Raw genomic sequence first — 25,297 nt, 5'->3', positions numbered from 1 at the left:
CTGATCATTTGTATCTTACATATTCTAACTTCTATCCACATAGGATTTTGTTATATGCCTGAAATTTCCTCCAAAAACGACACAAAACTGCAAAATAAGTAACAATGGGAATAATCATCTTCTCACCTTAAACGTCAAGACTTCGAAAATTGTATGTCAGCTGCTAAAATATTCATTAATATCTATCTACCTTTGCTAAAACATGCAAATCAAAATATCAAGAAAATTAACTTTATAAAGCTTTTAGAAAACAGATTCTGGAGCAGTCACAGAATATTAAACCTTTTTCCCTGGACAGTTCTGGATAACCAAGGAACATGATGGCAAATACTATCAAATGAAGGACTAACAAATGAAGATAAATTTAACTAGGCATAGGCTTACTTTCAAGAAAGCATTTATGCAATGGAAAAGCAAAGTTCCAGTACTGCAAAGGAAGGAAAGGTGGAATGCAACATTTCATATGCAATAGCATGTCCTGTAGGAAAGATAAGGCCTGTATGATTTGTGAATCAGCTATATTATATTATCTGATACCATTTAGTCTCAACTGCCACAAGCAATCCCAATAATACTGACAGAAGAAAATACCTTCAATCCGCAAAGGGTTGGAATTAATCATCAACTAAGAACACTGTAGGATTTTCCCTTCCATGTTACAGTAGCCTAGTAGAGTAATCTGGTTGAAAAATAAAATATCACCATGATTTCAAAGCCTGTTGTTCTATATTTTAAGTACATTCAGAGATTGTTTCTAAAGTTCTATATGCCAATGTGCTTAGAACACATTAATTCCATTAGCAGGCTATTTCAGGAAATAGTGAGCATATTTCTTGGAAACAAATACATGTGGTTAAAAAACAGCTTCAAAAAAAGCATGAGGTGAAAAACTGAAAACAAAGATGATTTTTAAATGCAATTAGAACTCCTTCCCATCACATATCAAAGGTGTCATAGCTGCTTCTCTACTGAGAAGGTGGTGTTTTGGATTTGAGTCTTTAAACCAAAAAGCCTATCTTGGGATGACACTATAAGTAGTCTCTCTGCCTCTTAATCATCGGCAACTGCTAAATGAAGTGTATCTATTTTCTCTGTTACATTACTATTGGCAACCAGGTCCTCAGTAAGTGCCCAGAAATGTTTCCATGGTTACAAAAAGCATTCAGCATCCCTCTTGTTTTGGGCCAATTTAGCTTAAAATCTATTGTGGAGAAAAATATGGCACATTAAGAAACATAAAATCAAGATACAACATTATGAAAAGAATTCAAGGTTAAATGGGAAAAGCGAGCTTGACAAGGCTTTTTAAGACGTGCACATAAATCACTGATTAAAATGCTGCTTTTCCCTAGTGTGTTTCCTAATACCTCTCTTCAACAGACTGCAAAGCAGCCCATGTACTATGGCTTACATCACCCCATGGTATAAAGGAACAAATGAGTGCACGAGGAGTCTTCGAGACTGTTAACCCATCAGTAAAATCAAAAACAAAAACAAAAACAAAAAACAGGTGCTTTAACACTCATACAGCTAAGAGTCCAATCGCGTATCCTAGTTTTATAGGGTCCTCAGGGTACTTAAATATTTTGAGGAAAGAGAAATAAGAGCTTTTGTTCAATGGCTAAAAGGCATTTGAAGTAAATTAGTGGGCTACATCACATCAGCGAGAGAGAGAAATGGAAGTTCCCTAGAGGCAACTTACGCGAGCTCCTCCATCTATAAAGCTGTGAGTGAACTGGGCTGAGGCTGTCTCACTCTAAGCCCATGCTGCATTCCCAATTCCCAGCGCCACCACAGAGCCGGGGCATTAAAAACATTTTTGCATCCTCTGGAACAGAATAAACAAGTGATATAGGCTTCTGCACAGTCTGAAGGAAAGGCCTGTGGCTTATACTTGTGTATACTTGTCTGCTCCCCACAATGCTTTGTACATGATAGATGTTCAATACATATTTGATTGGTTAAAAGGGGCCATAGTATAACACCTCTCTTTATAGAGAAATGTTCCTCCTCATATCTACTTACACACCCACACCACTCTTTATCATTTTCTACTGCTCTTATTTTCCCTGTGAAATGGAAAGAAGTGGGTGGAATTCAAAGTCATAATGCTGTTTAAGGACTAATGTGAAAACTTCCAGGAAGATAAAGTGAGCATACTTTTCCCTCTTCTTCCCTCTAAGTACCACCCTAAACCCCAGACATTGTCTATTAAACAGAGATCAGAAGACTGAGAAGTGCAGAGAAGAAGGTAGAATGGATAGGAACCTTGGGACTCAAGGAACAACATAGTCATGAGTTCCCTGGGCTCTTTTACCTCATATATCCCAGACCTGAAGAAGCTGGCAACACAAAAATGCCCATGTACACTGACCAAAACAAAAGTCTCAATAAAGGCTTGCTCTCTCTGCCCAAAGGACTAGGAAAGGTGCAGCCTAGTAAGACAGAAAATGTTTAGATAGGACCTGCTCTACTCAAGCCAAACAGCACAGAAAAAAATTGTGTCCTCAACTTTACCCATGACAACAAGGCCACATGGGGAACACAGACTTCCATCCTCACCAATCTGTAATGAGGCAACCCAATACTCTCACAAGGCATGCCAGACAAGGCCAAGCTAGGAGCTGGAACTTCCATCCCTGATGCCAGACGTGAGTATCCCCCACCCACACAGTGTTCACTGGAGACCATTTGGGAAGCCCTGTCTTCCACCCCTGCCTGGAAGTCATGAGGCACACCTCTTCCTGCCCATTTAGGTAATGTCAAGGGAGGTCTAGCAGAGACCCAAGACTTTCACCAGAACCCAGTGGTAATGAGGCCACCTGTACCTCGGGGTCAGTGGAAACCACATGAGAAGATGAAACTCCCATCTTAACTCAGCATTAATGAAGAGCACCTCTTCAAGGGTCAAAGAGGCCAAGAGGGGACGCTGGTCTTCTACCTCCACAGTAATGAGGTGGTACCCCATTGCATGCCAGAAGCATGTCATAGACTCTCTTTGTGAGATGTCTTTTTGGCAGAACAATGACAAAATAATGATAATTATTTCTGTTTATATGTTCATATTCTCTTATACAGGTTCCTTCTTACAAGCTACTATAATAGTTCTCCAACACATATTCTCCCCTCCAATTTACCCTCCAAACTGATGCTAAAGTTATCTTTCTATATCAGAGTTCTGTGGGTGCCACCCTTGATTAAGATATTTCTAAGATTCCCAGTCATTTACAGGATTATATGGTTTGGCTCTGTGTCCCCAACCAAATCTCATCTTGAATTGTAATCCCCATGTGTGGAGGGAAGGACCTGGTGGGAGGTAATTGGATCATGTGGGCAGTTTCCGCCATGCTGTTCTCATGATAGTGAGGGAGTACTCACAAGATTTCATAGTTTAAAAGTGACACTTCCCTTTTGCGCTCTCTCTCTCTCTCTCTCTCTCTCTCCTGTTGCTGTGTAAGATGTGTCTTGCTTCCCCATCACCTTCTGCCATAATTGTAAGTTTCTTCAGACCTCCCCAGCCATGTAGAACTGTGAGTCAATTAAAGCTTTTTCCTTTATAAACTACCTAGTCTCAGGTATGTCTTTACAGCAGTGTGAAAATGGACTAATACACAGGATGAAGGCTAAATTCTTAACACAAAAAACAAAGACCTTCCCAATCACAGCCTTAGCTCTAGCCTCATGATCCATCCCTGAAAATGTCAGGTTTGTTCACATGTCGGCATTCATGACATTTTGTCCAGTTGGAATGCCTTTCTCCTTCCATTCACCTATTAAATTCTGACTCATTCTCACAAGAACCTTATCTGGTCACCTCTGGCAAAATCATACCAAAAGTTATCACGTACATAACTATAACTTCTCACAAACTTTTTTTATAGGATTGGTTACATATATCACACACATCACAGAACTCTTTAATGGAAAACCAGTATGTTATTTACACAATTATCCCTCAGCCCAAACATGCTACCCAGTTTAATAAGAATGTTCAATTCAATTTCACAGTGTGGTGTTAAGTATATAAACTCTATGTTCCAGCTTCCACTTAAGATGTAGGCAGTTGGAAGTAATGGTCCCACTCTTTAAACAACAATAAAATTTATATAAATGGTCAAATCACATATTTTCTTAAACTCATCAGAAAGCTGAAGTCATAAAGCAATCAACTAGTCCAAAAATTAAAAAGAGGCAACTTATTTCAAGGAGAGAAAGAACACAAGCACTTGCTGGCAAGGGGCAGATACTAGATTCATACAAGCTGGTAAGAATTAAATGACTATTTTCCAGTTATTTCTAAAGGCCCAGTGGACTAGCACAGAAGTACAGAACCCACGGGAGTCACAAACCAAATGGAAATTCAAGCCCACTTAGAAGCTCATCACAGAGCTCACCAGGCACTTACAAGAAAGACTAGGTGGAGAGCAAGAGAAGAGAAAGCTGCTGTCATAATACAGTCATGAGGAAGGGGAACAATGGCTACTACAGGCAAAGTAAGAAGCCCCACCAAGATTCCGCTCTTGAATTTCCACTATGCAACAAAAGCCTTAAGCCACTTGGGGAAGGGTAGCTGATACAGTTTGGCTTTATCCCCACCCAAATCTCATCTTGAATTGCAGTTCCCATAATCCCCACATGTGGTAGGAGGGACCCAGAAGGAGGTAACTGAATCATGGGGATGGTTTCCCCCATGCTATTCTCATAATAGTAAGTTCTCACGAGATCTGATGGTTTTACAAGGGACTTCCCCCTTTACTCAGCTCTCATTCTTCTTGTTGCCGCCATGTGAAGGATACCTTTGCTTCCCCTTCCATCATGACTTTAAGTTTCCCGAGGCCTCTCCAGCCCTGCACAAATATGAGTTCATTAAACCTCTTTTCTTTTTAAATTACCCAGTCTCAGGCAGTTCTTGATAGGAGCATGAAAATGGACTAATACAATAGCAAATCCTGTTGCTTTCAGACCACAGGTAAAGACACATTAAGGTGAGTGAACAAAACAGAATAAACACTTCTATCCCTGGGGAAAGGGCAGGAAAAACTCCTGGGGTCAGACCACTGGAGATTCCCCTGTCTCTGGGGAGAGAGGCAGGATTACTGAGAATGTCCTAACCCCAAGACATAGGAACACAGCAATTGCCTAAGACCGAGAGCACTCTAGAACAGCAGGAAACACAACCTCCAACTCAACCACATCACACTAACAAACAATAAATAATGCATAATAACAGGCTTTTCCTGGGAAAGGGACAAAAGCCTGAAAAAGAAAGACACTCTCTGATGCATAGGCAAAAAGAGGAGACAATGTTAAAGATGGAGCCAATATTGACAAAACTGTGTAACAAACAGGCCCCTACCCTAAACACAACGTAGTAATAATTTTGAAGCTTATATCACACTGAGATGAACAATAACAACAAAACAAAAACCCAACTCAAATGCTGACTAAACTGACTCAACCCCCTCACACTAAACACCCTGCATTAGACAAGACTGCTCACTTCCAGCAAAAAATATCACATACTTTCCCTACATATAATGTTCTATTTTCAGTCATAAATTAAAAGACAAACAAAAAAGAAACAAAAACACCCTGTCAAGAGACAAAACAACCAAGAAAGCCAAACTCAAATATGACTCAGATATTGGAACTATCAGACAAGGAATTTTAAAATAACTGTGATTAATATGTTAAAAGCCATAATGGAAAGGGGGGAATGTGCATGAAGTGATGAGCAGAGGGACTGAAACTATTTTAAAATGCAATCAAATCAAAATGCTAGAAATGAAAAACATGGTAACAGAAATAAAAAAGGCTTTTGTAGACTTGATGCTGTCAAAGAAAATATTAGTAAACTTGAAGATGCTATGTTAGTAGGTACTACCCAAACTGAACTACGAAGAAGAAAAAAAAAGTGACGAAACAAAGAAAAACATCTGAGAACTGCAGGATAATACCAAACAATCTAATATTTGTATAACCGGAATACCAGAAGGAGGAACAAGAGAGAATGGGGCAGAATAAATATTTGAAGACATGATCACCCAAACTTTTTCAAAAGTAATGAAAATCATTAAACCCACAGACCTAATAAGTTTAGAAAACACAAGAAAAACAAATACCAAAACATACACATGCATGCATGTCCATGCACAAACACTCCTAGACACACTCTACTGACAACCAAAGATAAAGACAAAATCTTGAAAGCTGCAAGTGAAAGAAACATATATTACATGCAGAAAAATAAAGGAAAGTATTACAGCAAGCCATAAGATACTGAAATGGCAATCTTAAAGTGCTGAAAGAAACTGTCAACCAACATTCTATACCTAGCTAAAATATTTTTCAAATAATTGAGAAAATTTTTCAAACAAAAGCTGACATAATTGATTAGCAGCATATATACAGTATAAGAAACGTTAAAATGAAGAATGTTTCAAATTGAATAAATGAAGGTAATAAATAAAGATATCTAAAATATTTTTAAATATAGATGTCAAGCATTTTTCGAAGAAAAGTTAGGATAATTCATTAGCGGCATATGTTCATGTGGCCTAAATGAGGTAAATATAATATTTTTATCTTTTTAAATTTGGTTTGGTTTTGAGGAGGGGCTTTTAAAAATGATTTTTAGAGATGAGGTCTCACTCTGTCACCTAGACTGGAGTGCAGTGGCACAATCACAGTTCACTGCAGCCTTAAACTCCTGGGCTCAAGCAATCGTTCCACCTCAGACTTTTTTTGTCTTATTTTAACCATTCTAAGAGATAACCAATAGTCTAGGGCAAAGCAGTATCAGTGTATTATACGTTTATTCCATGTATAAGAGTAAAGTATATGACATCAATAAAACAAAGGATAAGCAGGAAGAATTGAGAGTATACTGTAGCAACATCATCAAACTATGCATGAAACAGCACAGTATTATTTCAAGATAGACTGAAGTTAACTAAAGATCCTTGCATTAGGGATCCTAGGATGGACATTAAGCCTTTTTTAACACAAGCCCAGAGTCGATATATAATGAAATCATAAAAATACTCAATACAAAGAAAGCAGAAAAATTAGGATAAAAGAAACAAAGAACAGATGGAACAAACAGAAATGAATCTAGCAAGAAGACAGATTTTATTTCAGCAATATCAATAATTACATTAAATACAAATAGTTAAAACACACCAATTAAAAGTGGAAGCTTGTCATATTGGATTATAAAGTAAGACCCAATTATATGCTATGTACTAGAAACCCACCATGTAAAATAGGTTTAAAGTTAAAGAATGGAAAAGAATATATCATGTCAACACTAATCAAAAGAAAGTTGGAGGAGCTGTATTAATATCAAAGTAGAGTTTAGGACAAGAAACATTACTAGAGGTAAAAATGGTACATTACATAATGACAAAGAGGTCAATTCACCAAGAAGATACATATTTCTAATATGTGTACATACTTAACAGAGCTTCAAACTACACAAAGCAAAAACTGATAGAAATAAAAAAAAGAAATAGCCAAATCCACAATCAGAGTTACAGACTTCAATACTCCTCCCTTACTGATCAACAGAACAAAATCAGTAGGCTAAAAAAGAAAAAAATCGAGAGACAAAATAAGTATTAGAAAATCTGAAAAGTAGCCTCAAAAAACTTGTAATTTATAGAATACTCTCTCCAGTAACAGAATATACAATCTTTTCAAGTGCACATGAAATATTTGACAATTCAGGACAGGGTAATAAAACAAACCTTAATTAAATTTTAAAAACAAAAAAATAATAGAAAGTATGTGCTCAAGTCATAATGGAATAAAACTAGAAATCAACAACAGAAAAATATATACAATATTCCTGATATTTGGAACTTAACCAACACACTTTTACATAACCAATGCAGTAAAGAGGAGTAACAAAGGAAATTAGAAAATATTTTATTTTTAATTGAATTAAAATAAAAACAAAATACATTAATACTTATTAGATACAGCTAAAGCATTGCTGAGAGGGAAAATTATACATCCATAATAGAAAATAAGAAAGAACAAATTATTCCCAAAGCAAGAAAATAATAACAGAAATTAATGAAATTAAGAACAGAAAAACAATAGAGATAAATTAATTAAACCAAAATTGAGATGCTTGGAAAAAACAAGATAGGTAGGTGGCTAGACAAATAATCCTCTAGCCAGACAGATCAACAACAAAAAAAGAAAAAAATTACCAAAATCAGGAAATAAAGGGAGAAATTACTATGAATCCTAACAACATTTAAAAGGTAGTAATTAATTACTATGTCCATAACTTCAACAACATAGATGAAATGAAAAAATTTGAAAAACTCAAAGTGCCAAAAAATCACTTAAGAAAAAAACAAATAACTAGGTTCCTCTTATACCTATTAAATAAATTGAGTTTGTGTTTCAAAACCTTCCTACAAAGAAAATGCCAGGCTCAGAAGGCTTCATTGAAAAATTCTAGCAAACATTAAAAAATAATAATTGTACACAAGTTTTTCCAGTCTATAGAAAAGGAAAAACACTTCACAACTCATTTCATAAAGTCAACATTACCCAGAACCAAAGATATGGCAAGAAAACTATAAAACAATATCCCTAATAAAAATAAATGGAAAAAAATCTTTAGCAAAGACTAAAAAATCAAATCCAGTAATACATTAAAGGAATACCATAACATGACCCAGTGGATTTTATCCAAGCTATGCAAAACTGGCTCAACTTTCAAAACACAGTGTAATTTATTTGAACATACTAAACAACAAAAATCATATGATCATCTCAATAGATGTGAAACAGCATGTGACAGAATTTAACATCGTTTTTTGATAAAAACTCTCAGGAAGCTAGAATACAAGGGAACTTCTTCACCATAATAAAGAGCATCTACAGAAGCCTGCACCTAACTACTGAGTATAAGAGTGAAAGATTGAAGGATTTAACACTGTTTAAGATTGAGGCAAGAATATTCACTCTCACCAGTCTTATTTAACATGATAATAGAAGCCCTATCCAGTGTAATCAGTCAAGAAAAAGAAATAATAGACACTGATATTGGAAATAAATAAAACTAGAGACAACCAAAATGTTCCTCAACTGATAAATCAACAAACTAGCGCATTCATTCAATGGAATACGGTTCAGCAATTAAAAAGGGAAAACTACTGAAACACACACCATGGATGAATCTCAAATGCATTATGACAGGTGAAAGAAGCTGGACTCAAAAGACGACAAACTGTGTAATTCCATTTATATGACATTCTGAAAAAGATAAAACAGGAGAGGCTAAAAATGTAACCACACGTGTCTGGGGCTGGAGTAGGGAAAGGATTGACTAAAAACAAATGTAGGAGAATTTTCTGACATAACAAAACCATTTTATACTTTGGTTGTGGTGGTTACAAGACTGTGTCTATTTGTCAAAAAGCATAGAACTATATACTAAGGATGAATTTTATTATAGTAAATTATACCTTTAAAAAGGAAAAAAAAGAGAGAATATGTGTATGTGTAAATGTTAGAATGAGACTGCCTGAGCTCTGCTTCTTCCTATAATAAATGTGGATATTGGACAGATTATCAAACTCTCTCGTCATCAATTTTCTCAACTGTAAAGTGAGAATAATAATAGCATCTACCTCTTAATGTTGTTAGCTTTCCTTGCTGCTATTCCATGGTTAATTATTATTTAATCTCTCACCCAACACTGTGATCATTGTTAAGAAAACACAAATGAATCTATGGCATGGTCCCTGACTTCCTGGAGGCTCCAATCTAGTGAATAAGCATCTCTGGAAGGGCCAAATGAACACAATTGTTTTACTGACATTAGATTTTACAATTACAAAAATTAGCAAAATTTGCGGTATGCCAAATTCACATCAATTTCAAATATAGTTCAACCTTTTCAAGAATGTTCTAAAATAGGAACCATAATTTCAACTCAAATCTAAGAAATTCTACTGCTGGCCCAGATATTTCTAGAATATCTCTATAGACAATTTCAAAAGACTCAAAATTGCAATTATCTATAGTTTCTCAGGTTCAGAAAGAATATCAACCTACCTCATTTTCACCAATTTATTCTAGCATTTCAGTGTTACCTTAATTTGAATAAAAGTATCAAGAAAGCATGAGAAGAATATGAAATTGTGTTTCCTTATATGCCAAGACTTCATAGATCTGAATAAAACTTTTCCCTAAAAAGACAAAGCTAATAGGAATCATGGAAAATGAATGAAGGGACTATGAGGTATTCCAGAAAAGTCTGCTCTCTCCGACAAGAGGGACATTAATAACTTTGTCTTTAGATCACATAAATGACTCACCAATCTGTGTGATTTATATGTGCATTACAACTACACACCATGCACACATACCCAAATCCCTTCTGTGCATATCATTTACCTCTGTCCCTTAACCAGGTGGAATGTCCTTACTTCAAGGTTAGAGTATTAGAGGCATGAGAAATTCATGCTGGAACATACCACAGCTACTTTTAGAGAGTCAATTACCTTTTTATCATATTCAATATATATTTATTGAAGGCCCAATATGTGCTCAGTTCTCACAGCATAAATCTTTATCGGCAGTTTTTATTAAATGTGTCCTTACCATTCAGAGCTAAAAGAAAATCAAGCTATTCTTATTTCAAAGATTTCCTATCCACTGTCATCTCACATCACGTCTCAGTGAAACACTGTGAGAAGTGTTCTTGGAGTGTTATCAACTAAAAATTCTGCAATAAGTATGGCTTTTTGCACAGGATTTCACACTGAATAATATAGTAACATCTAGAAATTCCTAACCTAGAAGAAAAAAAGAACATTTTACAAGATATTTTTAAAAGCATGACATGTGCACAAGGGGCTTCTCAAACAGAATCCACAGACTCGTTTTCACCATTTCACTTGCTCAGAACTATTGTTTTGAAATATGAAACTCCCAAACTTGGATCTTCCAAAGTTTTATATATCGAAAATATTCCTAAGGATTATATCTCTCAATCAGAAGCCAGTATGTGGGAAGGTAAAAGAGAGAGAAAAATAAAATCCACATGATAACTAAAAACAAGTCAAAATAAAATAAGTAGAAATACTCTTTGGAGGAACGCAGAGAAAATGATGACTGGCTAGCTTACCTTGCTTTTTTCCATTAACAGTTTCTAAAGTACCAGGGAGGTGGCTGTCAAAGCCATGTTGAAGGCCACTTCTTTGCTTTTCAAGGTGATGCTCTTCCTCCGCAATAGAAGAAAGCACATGTGGTGACTTGTGGTCATCACTGGCCCGATTGGGCCACTGGGACATTGTGGAACATGAGTCCTTTGCATGTTGGCTAAGCCTGGGGCTTGAATTTTGGGCAGAGTCCTGCAAATCACTATTACAACATGAGAAATGATCCACTTCAAGAAACAAGGAATTTGCATCCTCTTGACTCCAATCATTGTCTTGTTCTTCATCTTCAAAGTATGTTTCCTGAATCTGAATATTATCTAAGTCCTGATCTAGTTTGTCACTCAATTTAGAGTCTTGTTTGCTTACGTTAACCAGCGAAGCAGACAACATATCTCCTGCTTGCTGGAGAGCTTCATAAACCCGAGATATCCAGGAAGAGAAAGGCTGGAAGAAGTTCTGAACATCCTGAGACGCCATGGCCAACACCATGGCCAGCTATCTGATGTCTACAGTGTCCACTTGTTCAGTTCCTTCAGTGCTCTGGATTGAATGTGAACTATAGAATAAGCATGTTGAGAAATTAATTTGGAGGTCTCTTAATGGCTGTGAATATTTCACTCTCAAAACTTCCAGCTGAAACAGAGGAAAGAAATACTTACACCTGTTAAAGTTACAACCTCAGACCCATCACCAGATACCTACAGACAATGTCAAACAGCATTTGGACACGAAAAGGGATCATCATGGAAATCTTAAAATAGTTAAATAAAAATGACTGTGAAAGCCTAGATGTAGATTATTTCAGTGCCTATTCACCTCCACAGCCATGTGGAAAACTTCCATTAGCAGTAATGGGTTCTGATCATGTGGACTGAGAGAAGTCTATCCCCATAGACCATCCTTAATAGTGTGAAAAGGATAAATGAATCTTCATTAAGATCCAGTTTGGTATGACATTTCAAAACACAAAAAAGGTCGGATGTTTCACCTACAAACCTGCAGATCCCAGAGAGCTGACTAATAAGTACCTCTGCTTTATGACACTGAAGTTTGTACTTTCAAAGGAAGTATGTGACTGGAATTAAAAAGCTTTAAACAAATCTTAAAATAGGATTTTATATTTTTATGCAATCTCTAGAAATCATATCTATTCTTGGGGAGCAATCGCTGAAAAACCGAGGGTGGCAAATGGATTATCTAGCTTACTGGAGACATGTCCCTGGAATCTCATTGCTTTTGTCTATGTTCCAACCTCCTGGAGACAGATAGCTCTCCACAACCTTTGAGACTCCTAAGACACACTTCATCCCACAAGATTTACAACCTGAAGGAAGCAGCTCCTGGATATCAACAAAACCACAGGACACTATGAAGACTCTAGAGCTAAATATTTATACTTTTACATGTATACATTCATATAATGTATACATACGCTTATGTGTGTATATTATGTGTGTGTATATCTTATTGCTATTACAGTGCTCATCAACAGCTCAAGATGAATGTTACAAATGACTACAGGGCCTAACTCACTACTTAAACTTAATTACCCAATACCTTGTATAGCAATAACTTCCTTTTAACTAAATCTACTAGCTATCCCTTAGTATCTTGACCTCAGCCACTGCATGTGATATGACTACTTACATTCTAAAAATTTTTTATTAGCCATTCATGGATGCATTGACTTATTCAATAAACAAATATTGATTATCTATTAAATGCTGGCATAACGCCAGGGATAAGGTAATCCTGAGGGCTTTGTCTCCATAGAGCCCACATCTCAGTTAAAGGGAAACTGAGCTCTCCACATTCCCCCCTTAGGCTGAATAATTCATGTGTTGCTCTTTCAGGCTCCTCCTTGTCTTCCCACCACCTACATGTATACAACCAAATCTTGTCCTATGGCTTCCCTTCCCTGTTATATTCACCAGCTGCAAGAGTAGGCCATTCCTACATTTCAATTAACACCTTTTTGAAACTCCAAAATATACTTCTCCAGCCTTTGCTCAATTTTTCTTTCCAGACTTATATCTGTGACTGTCAAAGCCAGTGATTCTCAAACTCTGGTATGTCAGAAACACCTAGTGAGCTAATAAAGAACACAAAGGCCGAGGCTGGTTGAAGGAAAAGGACCTAGTCTGAACCTTTAGATTTTTGGCAAGTACTCCAGGTAAGTCTGACACCCACGGAAGTTTGAGAAACACTGATAGACTTGGATGTCTCACTAAAATCTCAAATTCAGCTCATCCAAACCTAGTGTATCACTTTGCTACAAGCGTTCATCACTCTAGACTCACAATATGGGTGATTGTGAATTTCTCTCTTCAACACTCCCTTCTTCCTTTCCAAATTCTGTTAGATTTTGGTCTCCAAAAATTCTCTTTCATCATGTTTTGTACAGTTATCACATTTCCCATACTCTAGTTCCCTCAGATACTACATACCTAGTTCGCTACATACTCTATTCTTACCCAGACTCAATTCATTCTGTTTGCTCACCATAACCTGATTTTATATAAGGTTACGCCTGTCTCCTCCTCTAGAATGGAGGCTCCTTGGATGGCAGGAATTGTCTGTTTTGTTCTCTATTTTATCCCCAGTGCCTAAAAGTGTGCTGAGCACATAGTGAATTCTCAATAACAAATTCTATTAAAAATCATGCATAAAACAACATCTAGCATATATTAGGTACTCAGTAAATTTGTTAAGTTAATGGATAAATCCTATCCAGAAGTGTTAAAAAGATGTTAAAGAATGTTATCACATAAGTCCCCTGCAGAGTAACAACAGTAAAGATCCTTTTGCCATTTGTTCCATCCCATTTCACCACCCAAAGTTTTTTGGTTTTTGTTTTTTGTTTTCTCTGCAAGTATTTTGCATGAGTTACTAAGCTTCAGCACATTACAGATTTACAAGGTTCTCTCTGAGATTTCAGTGACTTTAGTTTCCACAGCCGTCTTTTTGGTACCTGAAACATTTTAAGCCAGAAATGACATGTTTTCCTTAATCATTCTTCCATCATTCTATTACACACAAAAAAAAACTTTGTGTTTTGTTGTTGTTGTTTTTCTGAATTTTTTATTTTTTTATTTAAGTTCTGGGATACATGTGCAGACATGCAGGTTTGTTATGTACGTATACATGTGCCATGGTGATTTACTGCATCTATCAACCTGTCATCTAGGTTTTAAGCTCCGCATGCATTAGATATTTGTCCTAATGTTCTCCCTCCCCTCGCCCCCCACACCCCAACAGGCCCTGGTGTGTGATGTTCCCCTTCCTGTGTCCATGTGTTCTCATTGTTCAACTCCCACTTTTGAGTGGGGACATGCAGTGTTTGGTAGAAAACTTTGTTTTCATATGCAACCCAAAATCTCTGAATTTGAGCCAGCATCTTCTTGTCCAAATCTTCAAATTAGTACAGCCCATATTCTTGGCCTCATATCCCCTTGGTTTCTATAATCTCTGTTCATCAAAATGAAAATGAAAAAATTCATTTTTTAAAAAAATTGACAGTTTATCAAAATGGCAATTTTTGTAAAAAATGATTTTTGATCAGTCTCCTAGTTTTAAAGAAAAAAGTCATTATGGTTCCCTATTACTTACACTGCAAAGTTTGAGCACTGGTGCTGTCAAAATCACTACTCATTTATGTTTGTTGATACAGTGTTTTTTTTTTTTTAATTAATTTGAATGTTTCCAACTCAATATAATCTTCACCTCTCCGTGTTGTTTACAATCCACTTGCTTCACTCATTTCTATGTGGCCTGCCCGACCCCTGGATGCATTTGAATTTCCAAGCCATACCCTATAGGATAAAGTTCAAATTCTTTACTATGGCATACAAGAGGAGAAATGCTCAAATAATAAAAATAATAATGATAATAATAAGTCAAATGATAATAATCAAATAATAGTAATAGTAATAAATAATGATCAGCACCATCCAACTGGGCTTAGTGCTGGGGAGATCCTAAAGGCTTCCTGCAAAGTGTGAACACTTTAATTGCTGAAACACTGGGTCTGAGGAGGTCTAGAAGTGCAAAAGGACACTGGAAGGGGCTTCAGGTCAGTGGCTATTTATCAACCAGCTTGGAACTAATTTCAGGACAATAGCAACTCATGGAGCTCCACCTTTTATCCTCACTGAATACCTAGCTGTGTCTGAGCTGTCCCCAATAATGCTGCCACACCATGAGAACTCAGCCTTTCCTTACCACTCCTCGCTGTAAAGTCCTATGCGCCGGTCTCACTGACACACTAAGCATTTTCCAAAGTGACTATGCTCTTTCCTGACTTTTGTTTGTTTTGCCCAGGATGACTTCTCTCCCTAAACTGCCTGATACTCATTTTTTATGAGGAAATGTTTATTGCTTCCTCTGTCAACTTTTCATCTACAATCAAAAGTGTGGACTCAGAGTGCTCTGAATGTGTCTTTATTATATAATGTTTCCCTCGATACGATGAATATTTGTCAGTCTTCCTCTTCCAATGGACTGGGAATCCACAAGTGCTAGGGCTATGCTTATATGCTATAGCTTCAGAATCTACACAGGGCAGGGGCTCTGCATGTTCCATGAATGAGTGAGTGAATGAATGAATGAATGAATGAATGAACGAACAAAGTTACTAGTGAAAATATTTAAAGCTAAGTAAACCTGATTCCTTTCTATTTATCCATCTCTAAAGTGGCATTAACGCACTAGATGACTTCTAACACTTCCATTCTGCTCTGAAACCCAAGAATTTGCCATTGCGTACCACAGAATATTGTAATATTGAGGCCGGATACAAACAGAAGCAAGGTGCCTTTTCATGGAATAGTTCTGTACTTTTTTTTGTCAATAACCATTGTTAGATGATCTTAGAATAATTGGAAAGAAGTAAATTCTCAGTCTTTATATAAAAGAGTGTCCAGTTGTTATATTCTAAAGTACTCAAAAAGGAAGGAAATCTGCAGCTAGAATCTGAAAAACTACCTAGTTAGCAACACCAGAGACCTTTCGTTTTATACTAAATCAGTTTAAAACCAAAGAGGCCCAGCACTGGCAGGGTAACCATGGAGATAGCTTTGTGGCTTAGGTATATTTCAACTTCATTGGTAGGGCACACCAAGGATAATAATGCCAGATATATACTGTATGCTGCTTCTTTGGTGGCTTTCTTACAGCTAACGAGAAGATAAAGTGGCTTCTGGTGTTTTAGAAAACACACACACACAAAATAGACAAAATATCCAGTTCCCTGGATTAGAAGGAAAAATACATTTAAGGTCTTGTCATATCTGAGAAGACTCATTATTACAATTGAAATGGTTCATGATATCTCATTATTATGGAAGTATAAAATGAGACAACAAAAAAGATTGTGTGTGTGTGTGTGTGTGTGCACGCGCACGCATGTTTAACATACAAGCTTCTATCACAAACAAGACCTGGGAAGATTTACAAAGTATTGAAGTACTCAGAATAAACTGGCAATCTAAGAAAGAATTAGTAGCAACTGATAAAGATTTTTAAAAGCCATAAATAAATATATTCTTAAAGGCTACTTTTTAAAAATCTTGGTTTAATTAGAATTCTATTTTAATTAAGATCATTTTGTACATAGGAAATGACAAAGCAGTAAATATTAAAGAGTTGTGTTTCTGTAGAAAGAAAAACTATCAAATTCTTGAGCCATATGTTTTATCAAACATTTTGATTGTTCTCACCAAAGCTAACTGTGAACAGCAAAGAGGTATTCCATCCCAGAATAACAATGCTCATAGTCCTTGACGGGCTGTTAAATCTTTCCAATCCCATTTTCTATCTGATGGTGTTGCTTGCAGGGTGGGGGGACAGCTATGACCTAAGAAGAAATACCAGATTCTAGAAGCTATGCCTTAAAAATCTATGTTATTTTGGTGAAAGCTAAAGTGGAAGCCTGTATGCCTGTGTGATTTTCAAAGGATTATCAACTAACTCCTGGAGACAGTCAGACACATTCTGAGAGACAAGAACATGTTTCCAATAATACGGTCCCCAGGTAACCCAACATCAAATCAAAATTTTATACAAGTTCATCTACTGAAGTGTGCTGATGTTCATCATTTTTTGAAGGAGAAATCACTTGGAAAAATACACTCTTCTCATTCTTCACCAACACTCATAGGTCAGTCACAAGTAAAAGTCAAGAACCATGGGTTTATTTCAAGTGTCTTCTCATAGCTGTCAGTTAACTTTCTTGTGTCACCTATAAAACATTGGTTATTTATTATTGACTTACTAGAATAGTCATAAAGCTAATTATTTTTATGACAATTATGATGCCTTTTGGAGAAAGACATTTTGCATAGACCTGGTATAAATAAGAAAGCTTAGGAAGATGAATAATGCATGGAGTCAAAATAAGAACTATAAAGTAGGCTGCAATTCATCCTTAATATGAGTCAGAGGAGTCTACAGGTGTTTTCCATTAAGAGCAAATTTCTTATGTGGGTTGGAATATGTGTCATTGAAATGAAGTATCTTCTACAGCATTTGTCCAAAATGTGTTCTAAATGTTGGCATCTCAACAAATATAAAAAGGGACTACGGAGGACTCTTTATGGTAACAATATGGATACAGTACAGCCATATTGTCACTGCCGGAGCATGAGCAATCCAATAGGCCTTTTTACACTGAACATCAGGGAGGCAGTTAATATAAAATGAAAAGTGAAGCTGCCCTATAATCAAAATATATTTTAATTGTTAGACACAGAAAAATGAGACAATATAAAGGAAAGACATATTAATAGCTTTAGAATCACACAAAATAAGACTGTCTTGGGTCTGCTTCTCACTTGCTCCATAGCACAAGGCAAATCATACTAGTGAGTGCATCTAAATGTTCTCATCTAGGAGGATGAGATCCTAATAGGATCTCAGGAAAATCACTACTCCCTGTCTTGCAACTCACCATGGAAATCAAATTAGACAATATTTTTTGTTGGTTGGTTGTTTTTTGTTGTTGTTTTTGTTGTTTATTTGTTTTTGAGGTGGAGTCTCACTCTGTCGCAGTGCAGTGGCATGATCTCGGCCCATTGCAACCACCACCTTCCAGGTTCAAGCAATTCTGCCCCCTCAGTCTCCCAAGTAGCTGGGATTACAGGCGCCCACCACCACACCCGGCTAATTTTTGTATTTTTAGTAGAGACGGGGTTTTGCCATGTTGGCCAGGCTGGTCTCAAACTCCTGACCTCAGGTGATCCGCCCGCCTCAGCCTCCCAAAGTGCTGGGATTACATAGACAATGTTTAAGCACCTATAACAGAGCCCAGTATTAACAGGCACTCAACATCAGGTATTCAATATTAATCCCAAATTCATGATATTTCAAAAGGTAAAAATATATTAAACTCTTATCATCTTTCCCTAATGAGTTAATACCATGGGGAAAAAATGGTACTATCAATATATCAAGCATTTTCCAAACACTATATAGTACACAATGCTTTTTGACAACTTACATGAATAAAAACTCTTTGTGGAAAACATTGGCCTTCCCATTTTACAGTTGAAAAAACTGAGGCTCAGAAAGGGTAAGTGACTTGCCCTAGGTTTATATCTATAACACAGGTGGAACTGGTATCTATAACACAGGTGGAACTTGTATTTCCATCCTCCTTTGTTGAATTCCAAATTCTTACTTTAACCATTACTCCAAATATTTTTTTAAAATTGCAATTAGATAGTAAAGAAATTAGAAATAAAAAAGGTAAAGTGATTTTCCTAAGTGGCAAGCATGGGGTTCAAATCCAGGTTTGTCTAGCTCTAAAGTTTATTCCGTTTCTAGTACACCACAGTTGCCTGTTTCACTGATGGAACACTTTAAAAAATGCAAAATGTCACAGTTACTTTTAAAAATAAGCATAATGAAGTTTAAAAAGATTATAAACTTATGCTTAAGTCAAGTAAGGGTTAAATTTAAATGTATTTTTCAACTCTACCCAACAAATAGCTTTGGAGCATGATGATCTCAAATGAACTAGGACTGGCTCAATAAAAGTTTTACATTGCTCAAGGTTTATAACATTATAGCAATAGCACATTGTAAGTATTCCTTAGATTTCATAAGCCCATTGAGTATTCTTGAGTATTTATTATATCCAAGGCAGAGATTTAAACATGTTCTGCAAATACTCAGTGGTTATATAAACACATAAGGTCTTCAGTATCTCCAGAGGGACTATTTAACATGGCTTTAATGACACAGTATTTTTAAAGAGACTATCACTCCTCTTGTACAGAAATCCATTTTCAGATACACATATAATAAAATTTTTATGAAAAAAGAATGAATTCTATTTAACTACACTTGCCCTTTTAAAACCCCAACCAAAATGAGGAAGAATCTTATCATCATCCAGTCTAAAGCAATCACTACAGACCTTTTCCAAAACGGCATCTGTGCTCCAGGGCCATCGGCGCACATCTACTGGCCCCCAGTAGAGGAGATTCTAAAATCTCAAATAACATCCACAGTATGAAGCAACATAATTAGGAGGTAATGTAATAAAATTGAAGAAGGCAAAATGCAGACACAATTAATAAGAATTACTTCCAGACTATAAGATATACCAGATTACTCATTTTTGTCCCCAAAGCACAGATGGAAACATCATTTGTATCACTTGAAAAGGCACTAGGCTCAAAAGTAGGTCAAAACTGATGGAACTAAGGTCACTGTAACCCTCTTAAGATAGATTTAAAAATATTCTAAATATCAGCAATCATTCAGTGTTTGTTAAAGTTTTTTTTTTCACTAATTATAAAAGTAATATTAGCCTTATAAAAATTTGGTTAAAAAAAAAAAGGAAAAAAAAATCATTCACAATCCCTCCACTTCCACACAACTCCAATTATTTTTGCACATTTCTTCTATCGTTTTCCTTGTAATTTGCACAGTTATCATCAGGTTATATAGAAAACTAATAATTACCTTTGACAACTCTTTCTCCTTCAGAATTTATTACCAAGGCCTACCCATTCTTTCATCTAAGTAACTCTGAACTCTATGGCCTTCTGCCACCTAAACAGGTAATACTTGAGTCCAAGTCACCATTATTTCCCAACTGAACCACTTCAACAGCCTCTTAAATGACCCCGTTGCTTTCACTCCTACCCCATTTCCACAAAATAAACTTTGTGATTTTTCTAAGATGCATATTTGATCACGTCATTCAGTGTTTAAAATGGCTTCCCATTACACTTATGACAAAGTTCAAAATTCACAGGACTCAGAAGGCCATGCCTGGTTGGCTCCATCTTGTCTTTAAGCACTATTTGCTCTCTATGCTGGGGCATCTCACCTCCTCCTTTTAGTTGCTGACTTCACCAGGCTCCTCTCACAGGCTGAGAAAGCTCTTCTCCCTCCAGGATCCCGACCCTGACAGTGCCCATCCATCTCTTTTCAGGTCCCACGTTACACTTCACTTTTCACAATGTTTTCCCCCCGCCATAATCCATACTAAATGATGTCACTGAAATATTCTCTCATAACACCTCTTATTTCTTATTAACACTTATTATAATTGTAGCTTATTGATGACTTATAAAATTATTTCTTTTTAATATCTGTCTTTCTCACTACACAAGAAGTTCTATGAGATCAGGGAGTAGGTTAATTGTTGTCTTTGCCATGCTGTCGGTATCAAGCAGAGTAACTGACTACCATAGAATAGGCCATCAATATCTTTGAATATTTGAATACATAGCTCCACATATATAAACATACACAAATATTACATATTGCTTCTTTCAGTTAACATTTTTAACACATTTTACATGTTTCTACAGTATTTTATGTTTATCATTTTAAACGATTTAATATTTTAAAAACTAGATTTTCAATTAGGGCCTCAATATATTTTCCCAAATTCAAATCTATGAAAGTACCTGTTCTAATAACAATATTCAATCCTTTACATTTCAAGAAAAAATATCCAGTATTCACCATCAGAATGAGAATGTCTATAAATTGTATTCATTCAGACATCATAAATTTGGTATTTATTAGTCTTTTGATTGGAGCAAAGCTAAAGCTTACTTCTGTATTTTCTATTTTTAAAAATCTATAGCTGGTTAAACAACTTAATAATAAATAACAATAATAATCAGGTGTCTGTTTACCTTATAATTACTTTTTTTTTCATTAAGAGATTAAGAGAGACAGTGGAATGACATTAAAATAGGTATCAGGCACCATGAGCCAGTTCCACCTTTGTACTATTTATGAACTCAAAAAATATGTTTAATATCATGGGCTTCCATTTCTTCACCTGCAAATGATAGAATTACACTTGGTAAGTTGTCAATGTTCTCTGAAAATAACATTCTAAAGCAGGATCTTGGGGAGCTCCCCTTAGCCACCTCCACTGGTCTTGTTACTACTGTTGGTAGCCAATACACATATAATTCATTTTGTTTCAAACATAACTATGATATAAACAAATCACAAATTCTAGCATCTAGCAGCCATATCGAGCACATAGAAGTCACTCAAGAAATATTTATATCAAATCAATCTGAACTCAATTGAGACTGGCCTCCATAAATTAGATCTGCTTAATCAGGAGGTTAACCTCCTATAAAATCTAGGGATGGTTTTTATAAATTTTAAACTATTTGCAAAATGTCTAATGAATGAGGTTTTTCCTGGAGATCATCTTTATACCTTTTTCAGAATCTTAAAAGGATCTCTATTTCCCAGTGTCACTTCTATAAAGAGCACAGATTGCTGAAATTGGTCTGTTTCTGAAAGATACCCTACAACCAACAATTACACAACAGGTTTTAATCTGGTCCCCACTCTGGGATGAGAAAATATAAATCTTTCATCTGATGGAAGTTTTATTGATAGGCAGAAAACCACTCCATCACAAATTACTAATTCATTGCAAATATTTCTTCTAGATCCTAGGACACAGCCTGACATCCTAATTTATACTGGCCCCCTCCAATGAATGAACACATCAGCATTCATAAATTGAAAGTCCCTATCTAAATCAATGCTAACAACTGTTTGATATTTTCCTTATATTTTCTCATTTGTTTACACAAGCTGCAAACTAAACAGGTAGTAAAATTGTTCATTACTGAAGTGACTATTGCTACACATTTTATCTTCTTCATTAGTGGTTAGCAAAATGAGGTCTCCTGGGGTCCTTGATGACTGGGCTGCTAGAATAGTAATGCTAATAATATGACATTGTGAATGCTTCTGTGTCTGGCAAACATTAATAATCAGGTCCTCTTGGGACTCCATCAAAAACAGCAGCCTTAATGGGATCTTTGTGGTTGCAAACATAAGTAGGTTACGTGAGTGGTACATGATGTCTCTCAGGTCTACCAAGCCAAAGTGACCCCAATCCAAGAATATTTGAAAACACTCCTTTTACATTTCCCTTTCTACTGGCAGGGAATTTCACATAAGAACTGGGAAGCACTGTTTTCTAAGCATGATAGTGGAGCCAAATGTTCTTAACTAATTCTACATACATGTGTGACCTATTTTATAGCATTATATATAGTTATACAGATTGTATCTATTCAGTTAAACCAAAATGCTAGTTATTTTCTATTTTAAGCCAACAATGCCTGTCTGTTGCTTTTTCCTCCTCTTTCTCCTTGAATCCTTCCAATTTCTTACTAAAAGACGTGGAATCTTGCTTACTGAGGAATAGCAAATACCTTGTAGTCTTCTGTTAGCATAGCTCAGTTCACATTCAACTAAGACTTACTACCATCACCCATAGTGAATAAGATTCTACTTTCTGATAACAAAATACTAAAATTTCATGCCAAAAAGAATTTTAATATAAATATGAGTCCTGCAATAGAGCAGCTAATGGAATGAAAAATCTTCCAACTGATATGAAAATGACATTTCACATTGGCTTCCATTTCTAAGCACAGTCCCAAAGAAAAAAACACACTTGATTCATTTCAGCTTCTTTGGAGAAATTCTAAATGGAATTCTTGGCCTAAAATGTTATTAAAATTAATACCAGTTAGGTCTTTAACCACAAAAACAAACAGTAGGAAAAATAAAAATTTAACAGGACTCTGACATCTTTCCAACACAGACTAAAGAAGCACTGAGTGTAGCTTTAATAGGCATTAATTGTTTAGGGACAGAAGGGGGATGGAGGGATTTGGGAAGATCAAACGCAAATCTTTAAAAAACCTTTCTGTTAAACAGTCAAGGTAAAACATTGAAAGCTTCACCATACTTTCTATAATGTCTTGTAATGCCATAATTTGGATTTTGCTTCAAGATAATTTTGAAAAGAAATATTCAAAGGGTTAATGCCCTAAATGTAGGTTCTCTTCATCACCCTGTTCCCATCAAATGTTCTGCACTTTTGTGGAATGGCAACTATAAATTACCACTCTGTAGTCAATGCTCACTGGGGAAAAACAAAAAAGATAAGCAGTTTTTAATCACATAGCAATTTCATTCAATAAAGCTGACATTAAGCCAGGAGCAGTAGCTCACACCTATTATCCTCAGACTTTGAATGGCCAAGGTGGGAGAACTCCTTGAGGCCAGGAATTTGAGACCAGCCTAGGCAACATAGTGAGACCCCCATCTCTAGAAAAAATAGAAAAATTAACTTGGTGTGGTAGCTTGCCACTGAAGTCCAAGCTACTTAGGAAACTGAGGCTGAAGGATTGCTTGAGCCCAGTAAGTTGAGATGACAGTGAGCTATGATCATACAACTGCACTCTAGCCTGGATGACATAGAAAGATCCTATCTCTAAAAACAAAAACAAAAAAAAAACTGAAATTATTTGTTCAAAAGTATCAAGAACTGTTTAGGAGATCCAGAGAAGAAAAACTATAAGAAAATAAGATTCAAAATGTTTTTCAAATTTCTAAATTCACACACTTCAAATAATACCTGTCATCTTTTCATTAAACTTCAATCAAAGAGTCTGAAATAACACAAGCTTGCCATTATTATGAGAGCTTTTATGAATAAGGTATTTGCTCCTCAAGTAGGCTTTAGAGGAAAACATATATTTTTAATGGAAGTATATAAACACAGACATGCTCTTTCTTTTACTTTAATCTGTCAGGCTAAGGAAAGTAATGAAATTGTAAACCTATTACTCCAATAACTGGTTTAAAACTGATTACTCTAATAGCTAGTTAAGCATATAAACTCATAGACACCCACTTCAATGCAGAAACAGTCACCTCTACTAATTTATTCTACCCAAACAACACAAAAATCTCTTTTCCTTGCTTCCCACCCATCAACTAATTATGATTTTAATTTAAGGCATATATCTCTTTAAAGTGGAATAAGCATTAGGGTCTTGCTGACAAGAGAAGCATAAAACCCCAATATTCCTCTGACAAATGTAACTTTTACCACCTATGGTATCCTCCAGACAGGATATATCTTGGAGATTTCTCTGGAAGATGCCATCGAGAGAACAGCTGTTGTTAATGATGCCAGTCTTTAGCATGTGCAGACAAGCACACAAACTTCAAACTTACAAAAAATGTCTTCATCTATAATTGAAAATGACATATTTATCTCCACTACATCAAAAATCCTTCAAAACTTCCCATAAAGTAGGGGGAGATAGTTTCACTGTCTCCAGCAAAAAGATGTACATTTCAGGCTGCCTGAGATCATCCTGGAGACCCATTGATATGGTCCGGCTATGTCCCCACCCAAATCTCTTCTTGAACTGTAGCTCCCATAATTCCCATGTGTTATGGGAGGCACCTGGTGGAAGATAACTGAATCTTGGGGGTAGTTTCCCCCATACTGTTCTTCTGGTAGTGAATAAGTCTCACAAGATCTGATGGTTTTATAAGGGGAAATCCCTTTGACTTGGCTCTCATTCTCTCTATCTTACCTGCTGCCACGTAAGACATACCTTTCACCTTTTGCCATGATTGTGAGGCCTCCCCAGTCACGTGAAACTGTGAGTTCATTAAACTTCTTTTTCTTTATAAATTACCCAGAGTCTCAGGTATATCTTTATCAACAGTGTGAAAACGGACTAATACACCCATGCTGCAGGACTGAAGGAAGAACTTCTATCAACCAAGAAAAAAGC

The 25,297-nt window shown here is 36.1% G+C and overlaps 1 protein-coding gene across 5 annotated transcripts in view; it reads right to left on the bottom strand.

Annotated features, from left to right (window-relative positions):
* SYT16 (synaptotagmin 16) overlaps positions 1 to 25,297 on the bottom strand; it is a 309,807-nt gene that overhangs the window by 112,858 nt on the left and 171,652 nt on the right. For 3 of the 5 annotated variants that reach the window (XM_037984089.2, XM_037984087.2, XM_007986910.3), the window contains exon 3: positions 11,156 to 11,822. The exons of the other annotated variants lie outside the window; for them this stretch is intronic. In XM_037984089.2, coding sequence (XP_037840017.2) covers positions 11,156 to 11,678 — 523 coding nt within the window. In that variant the 5' untranslated portion in view covers positions 11,679 to 11,822. The remainder of the gene's footprint in view (positions 1 to 11,155; positions 11,823 to 25,297) is intronic. 5 annotated transcript variants of the gene reach the window in all.

Source organism: Chlorocebus sabaeus, chromosome 24 (genome assembly GCF_047675955.1).
Source record: "Chlorocebus sabaeus isolate Y175 chromosome 24, mChlSab1.0.hap1, whole genome shotgun sequence".
NCBI lineage: Eukaryota > Metazoa > Chordata > Mammalia > Primates > Cercopithecidae > Chlorocebus > Chlorocebus sabaeus.
Note: the sequence above shows the minus strand (reverse complement) of the source record. Positions and strands in the feature narration are given on the sequence as shown.